The 7,248-nt window shown below is 31.0% G+C and overlaps 1 protein-coding gene across 1 annotated transcript; it reads left to right on the top strand.

The window, feature by feature from the left end:
* Positions 1 to 6,236: 6,236 nt before the first annotated feature.
* LOC145125796 (thaumatin-like protein) lies at positions 6,237 to 7,020 on the top strand. Its single transcript, XM_079061209.1, has 2 exons — positions 6,237 to 6,279; positions 6,356 to 7,020. The coding sequence occupies exons 1-2, from the start codon at positions 6,237 to 6,239 to the stop codon at positions 7,018 to 7,020; spliced, it is 708 nt and encodes a 235-aa protein (XP_078917335.1).
* Positions 7,021 to 7,248: the final 228 nt, after the last annotated feature.

The following is a 7,248-nucleotide window of genomic DNA, read 5'->3' as shown; positions in this document are numbered from 1 at the left end:
TTCTAATTGAATATACGCTTTACTTGATGAGACACCTGATATGTTTCATGATTTTCCAAGACTTTCCGCATGTCAAGGTTAATTACTCCAGTATGATGTGGGACACATCAATATCATCACAATAATACTTCCATCAAATATCATGATCAGATAGACTGGCTTACAGAGGTTATTCAGGTATGGGACCTTTTAGTATATATAATTTCTATTTATCCTTAAGGTGGAACCTCAAGATATTATACCAGTTATAGAAATTATAAGCATCAAATGTTACTATCTCCTGAAACTTAACAAGAGAGAGGTTGTCTAGGGCATAAGAGTATTAACAGTTATCAACAAAATTTTACAAGGTTTAATTTAGTATTTTCAATATTTAGTCTTTAAAAATTAATATCTTTTATTGTTTCTTAAAACATTAATTTATTTAAGTGTAGGATCCAAGTAACGAAACAAGTATATGGTTAGGTGACATTTATCCCATACACTTAATCAAACTCGGTAGGTAGCGATTACCAATTGCATGTAATATGTAACTCCTAGATTATGTGATCCTAAACAACTATTGTTTATCTTGGCATGTTTATCCCATCTATGCATCAGACCTCTCATGCTTAGGTGACATTTATCACGCAAGATTCTGATCGAGTTATCCTACTTAAAACAGCTTGTAGTATTGTAACTAACCAGTGACAAGGTGACCATTTAGAAACCAGAAACTACAAACTACCTAGGACATCATAAGACAATCATAATGACCAGGTGGCCCTGTGACACTAAGACCATATAATGATAATGAGTGTTCTTCAAAAGGACGGCAATGACATGCATTTTTAGAAAAGGTTTTATATATGTTTTACAATTATAGTTTATAAAAACATGGTCTCATGAATATTCCATGCATCCAACAATCCATGTACTATTTTGTAAAATTTATCACTTGTTATGAGGTTCTTTAGGTGCCAAATAAAACTTCATTTTATTTTCCATTATCCACGATCAATTACAAACTAAAATCCGGTATTTTAAAGTTTAGTCGTAGATCGGTTTTAAGAACCGGTAATAGTCTTAATAAAAGTTCATTTTATTCTTATGACTTGGAGTTTTGGATGAGTTTTAAAAACACAATTTTAAATCTCTTTTAACAATCAAAAGTTTATGACTTCATGAATATGTAAAATAAACTCATTTTATTTTATAAACTCAATTTTAATGCATCTTATGATAAAAGTCATATTTTGATAAACCAAAACTTGGGTGATGATACTTATGTTTTAAATCACATTTGGCATGCATAAAACATAATATTAATATGTTGAGTTAAGTTTAAAAAACCAATATCATATATTATGTTTTTATGCAAAAAATAATCATTAGTTTTATTATTTTCCATTATAACCCTATAAACCGATTTTAGTTTTTTTAATAAAAAATCTTTATTTATTATAAATACATGGACTTTATATAATGTTTAAACACCTTTTAAACCATTTAAAATATTTTAAATTTGGGTATTTATAAGTTTTACAATAAAACTACTTTTAACAAAAATCGATTTTTAACCGGTAACCAGTAAAAACATTTTTCATAAGTATCCATCTACATCTCATCTCTAATAAGCAAATCAATTCCGAAAACACCCCTTTAATCAAACATGCGAAATAGAAATGAATAAAGTAAAAAATTGGAAAAAATTACCTATGGCGAGATGAGATGATGAACTTTTCCGGCCACTAGAGGTCACCGACGTAAACAAGGCACCACCCCTATAGTTTTTGCATTCGCCGTCGGTAACATAGAGTCCGAATATAAGTATTTGAATCAACGACAACGAGTGACAATGGAGACGGCATGAACCACTAACAACAGACAATGCTGGTGGGAGTCGCTAGGAACAAACAGATGGCGAAAGTGTGTTTAGATGATGAAGAACACGATGAATATGTCCAGTGAAAAGGGTCAATGGAATACAGGGTTTTAAAACTGATATTCTAAACTAAATGGATATTAATTGATTTATATTTTTACCATAATTAATTTAATGTAAGATTACATAATTTCCTTTTTAAATACTTAACCTACATTGATTCTTACATCCAAACAATAGATACTTAGAATACATTAACCTCTCTCTCTCTATAAATATATATATATATATATATATATATATATATATATATATATATATATATATATATATATATATATATATATAAATGTTTAAATGAGAACCACTAATTTTAACTAATCAATAAATGTATATTTATCATTTCTCAAAAGATGAATGACATTATTGTAGATAAAGATAATTCGTAGCCTAGTTTTATAAACAAATATATCAGATCTAAAAACCAGATCTAACACACCCTTCTTGTTATTTTTTCGTAAGGTGCAAAAATGAAATTCTCCCCCCCCCTTTACCACCTACATCCACCTTCCACAGCTGTCGTCGCCACCACCGGCGAGACCGTCACCACCGTTGTCATTCTCGCTTATGTATTCTACTACCACTCCCGATTGTCCATTCGGTGTGTCGAAAGTCGAAACCATCAGCGTTTTTCTCTCCCACCTCTGACTTCGTCTCCACTGCCAACACCACCGCATTTCGCAACCGGAAACCTAAACAGAGCTCAAATGGAAGCCATGTGTTTCACTCCATATGTTAAAATCCCTAACAATGATGTCATATTGCAAAATGTCAACACGACCAGGAGAAGGAGACTTTCCGTCTCCGCCACCGTTTCCAAATCAAAGACGGATATCGATTTGCTAACAACAGAGGGTAGGTCAACGAATGCGGTGTTGCGGACAAGAGAACAACCACCGCCGGTGCTTCGAGTGTCTCCGTCTTCATTGCAGAACAAATATGTCCAGTTGGACGCTGTTCCGAACCATAAGGTGGAGGAAGGTAATGGTGCTTTGAGTTAAATGGAGTATTTGACGAATATTTTGTCTTCGAATCGAGTTTACGACGTTGCAATTGAATCTCTGTTATCGCTCGCCCCTAAGCTTTCAGAACGGTTAGGTGTCAACATTTGGCTTAAACGAGAAGATCTTCAACCTATAAGCACACATCTAAACACGATTTCGCACATATTTCAATTCAAATTAGTCATAATAAACTTTCACAAACATCAAGATGTTCCTATTTATTCTATTCATCTCTGTTTCTATTATGTTTCATGTTATTCATATTGAAAATTTCTAGTTTAGCATACTGAATCATGATTTATGTTGTTCATCAGCCAAATTTTTTGTGGAGCATACAACATGATGGCAAAACTCCCAAAAGAACAATTATCACAAGGAGTTATCTGTTCATCAGCAGGAAATCATGCTCAAGGTGTTGCATTAGCAGCCAAAACACTAGGCTGTGATGTTGTGATTGTTATGGTAGTTACCACACCTCGAATCAAGGTTTGATACTGTTGTAAACTGCTAATGTTTGCTTGATTTTTTCAATCCATACTGATTCCACCATTGTTGAATGTTTGCCTAACACCAAAATTGCATATGTTTTTCTATGATCTTCAGTGAAACCACCGGATCTTCCGCCTCGTCGCTTTCTATCGCATCAATCTCTTCCTTTTTGATATCCGACAAAACATCTCCACCTGACGTATTTCAGGTTAGATCTATGTTGTCCTCCTCGGGTCCATCTGACGAGCATTATTGATCGATTCTACTTTATTGACGATGATGGTTTTAGATATGAATTGTTTCGGTACAGATCTACATTCTCTGACAATAGATCTAAGATCTCTGGTATGTCAATTTTTATATTGGTTTTTGTTATTAAGCTGTGAATTTAAGGTTTTAACTACTATTAAAATCATGATAAAGTTATCAATGATAATATTGTGATATATGTTCCAGAAAAAATAAGCAAAGAAAGATAAGACACAAAAATGCATTGTATCCTCCTTAGCGCTTGGTGGCGTAATAAAAACGAAAATGTGATGTCCTTTTTTTCTTTTACTTGATGTATCTATTCCAAAGCCCACACACAAGACCTGATGTGCTTAATATTGGACATCTCTAATTCATTATGGGCTGCTGAAAAATCATAAATGGGCGGTTGGATTAAAAACTTTGGGCTGCCAAAAAATATAACTTTTAAGTTGATTTTCCAAAAAAAACTATATTTATTTATTTTTATTTTTAACTGTGAATTGTGATGTTTTAATGTTTCAGTTATTGTTTAATTCTATTAAAGTTAGTTTTAATTGTTATTAATAAGAAATTTTTACTTTTAAGCCATAAATGCATAATTTGTTATAAGTTTTAAATTATGAATCCAAGTTTCTTTTCTTATTTGTTATAATATTTTAATAGAATTATTGCTCATAAGTTAGGTTTTTTAGTTGTTATGTTGTGAATTGTATTTATAATATGTTATTTTGTAAATGTTTTCTCTAATAATATGAATTTAAGTTTTTTTAAGTTGTGAATTGTGATGTTTTAATGTTTCATAAATTATTTAGTTATGTTAATGTTAGTTTTAACTATTATTAATAAAAAAAGTATAAGTTTTATGTTGTGAATACATGACTTTTTTATTAATTTTAACCTGAGAATATATTATTTTTTATAAGTTTTAAGTAGTTTTTTAAAATCGATTTGAATATTTTTTTATAGAGCATACAATGTGTTTGATTAAATTGTGAATAAGAGTCCATAAACGCTTTATTAAACTATGAATTTGTGTGTTACAAACAAGGTGTTTGAAGAAAATGCTTCAACAAATCAAATATGTTTTTAAGTTGTTAGTACTATGAATAAGAGTCCTATACTGTTTTATTAAACTGTGAATGAAATTATTGAAATGTAAGTTTTAAGATGATAATATGAGTTTTGAATATATTAAATTATGAATTAACTTTATTAAGTTGTGATTTGACTGTATTAAACGGCGATTGAAATGCATTAGTTGTATTAAGTTGTTAATTTTTTATGATTTTTTTTTTTGCTTCTGAAATATTATATGAAAGATATTATACACAAATATGATTGTATCTAATTTTGAATAAAGTATGTAAAAATTAAACTGTGTATATTTATTTAAATGAACTTTGAAGGGAGCACCAACCTATATATATTAATGTATAAATATAAGTTTTAAGTGAATGTATAATTTTTTTGTATTAAGTAGTGAAATTATTATATTAAGTTGTGAATTTTGTGTACAAAACTGCGAATGGACTGTTTTAAGCTGTGAAATTTTAATAAATTTTGTGTTAAAATATGAATGATTTATGTAAGTACGTTTATATTGCTTTCCTTGTGAATATATTTATTTTATGTGTTCTATAGATATGTAAGAATCTACTAGTTTTTATAATTATTTTGCACTAAACTCAGAATTAGTGAATTATATGATTTATTAAACTGTGAATATAATATTCAAGCTGTGAATTAATGATCTTATATACAGATAAAAATTTGAAGGAATAATGGTTACGACGATGATACGAGTGGTTCGTGGTGTCATGTTGTAGTTGGTGACTATAAAGTTTGGGTTTGACATCTCAGAATATATATATATTAGTATATAATAGATTGTATTAATTTGTGAATTTTATGTATTAAACTGAGAATGAACTGTATTATGTTGTGTATTTTATATAAATTTTGTTTTAAAATATGAATGAATGTATGCATAAAAATAATAAAATGTAAATTAGTGAATTAATATATTTATTAAGATGTGAATATGATATTTGAACTATTATTATGTCTTATAAAAGATGCATTCTTAGAGATATCTACAATTTAGAAGAGAGAAAGTTAAATTTGTCAAGACATAATTATATTTTTTTTATTAAATTTTACATATTTGGGTGCAAAAATGAAATTGTATGTACTAAAAAATATTACCCAAGAAATGGAAACAATAATGTTTTTTTCAATTAAGCTGTGAATACGAAAAGAAAAATGTCATGTGTTACTTTGTTGGCGGTCCATCGGTGGTCCAACGACGGTCCGAAGGTGGTGGTTTGATGACAACCGATAACTAATTGTAAACTAGGAAATATAAAAGTTTTTATTAATATAGTATTATTGTTTGATTTGTTCATATAACCCTAAGACGGTGTGGTAGTCTTTGTGCTGCACAACTGTGTACCTGAAATTCAATAAATCTTTATTACCATGAAATTGGCATCTCAATAGATTTACCTACATTTTCTTATATAAATATGTATCTAGCACTTGTAAACATTATTCCCTCCGTCTTCCATATGGCGTTTTTGTATTTCTTTCTCCTAGTTATTTCTTCTTGCGGTAATTACTAAAGAAAAAGTATCTTTAATTCACTTTAACTGTCTTTAGATATTAACGTTTTGTATTTTTCTTGCAGGTGTTGATGCAATGGTTTTTACATTGCAAAACAGATGCAACAAGACTATATGGCCGGGGATCCAAGCATCTGGAGGACAACCGCTACTCATGGAAGGTGGTCTTGAGCTGAAACCTCTACAGTCAAGGAATTTAACAGCACCAAAAGGATGGTCCGGCAGGTTTTGGGGTCGAACTGGATGCACATTCAATGTTTATGGTTTGGGAACGTGCACCACCGGTGATTGTGGAAGTGGTATCTACTGTAATGGTGCCGGCGGTGAACCCCCAGCTTCCTTAGCTGAGTTCACCCTCGACAGCCCTGTGGATTTCTATGATGTGAGCCTTTTAGACGGATACAACATTCCCATGTCGATAATTCCACAGGATGACTCTGGCCTTTGCCCCAGTGTTAGATGTGACACAGATTTGAACCTACATTGTCCGCCTAATTTGCTAGTTAGAGGGGATCGTGGACAGATTGTGGCATGTAAAAGTGCATGCACGGCCTTTCAGTCGCCTGAATTTTGTTGTACTGGGCAGTTTCAAAATCCAAATAGATGCAAACCAACAAAATACTCACAGTATTTCAAGCGGGCTTGCCCGACTTCATTTACCTATGCTTTTGACGACTTGTCTAGTACTTTTACCTGCCGAGAATCAGATTACGTGATCAGGTTCTGTTAATTTCTTTACAAGCATGTATCATTTCTAATTCTTCACCTGAATGATAAGATTACAGCAAAATAAAATATGATGTAATTTGTTAAAATAGAAGCAATGCAAATAAAATGTACTATACATTGATGGTTTATGGGTGAATGATCATTGGTGAGGCTTGGAATTTCTATTCGGCAAACGGGCAAAGTTTTATGAACCTATGTATAACGGTCCCAAATTGATTTCTATTATCAT

Source organism: Lactuca virosa, chromosome 7 (assembly GCF_052849685.1).
Source record: "Lactuca virosa cultivar CGN04683 chromosome 7, Lactuca_virosa_CGN04683_v6, whole genome shotgun sequence".
NCBI classification, from domain to species: domain Eukaryota; kingdom Viridiplantae; phylum Streptophyta; class Magnoliopsida; order Asterales; family Asteraceae; genus Lactuca; species Lactuca virosa.
The sequence above is the reverse complement of the archived record's forward strand: the minus strand, read 5'-3'. Positions and strand labels throughout refer to the sequence as shown.

Bases quoted from the DNA above. Each gene is read 5' to 3' on its own strand.
- LOC145125796 (XM_079061209.1), top strand. From the start codon at position 6,237: ATGGCGTTTTTGTATTTCTTTCTCCTAGTTATTTCTTCTTGCG. The intron at 6,280-6,355 runs GTAATTACTAAA...TTTTTCTTGCAG, and splicing joins CCTAGTTATTTCTTCTTGCG to GTGTTGATGCAATGGTTTTT.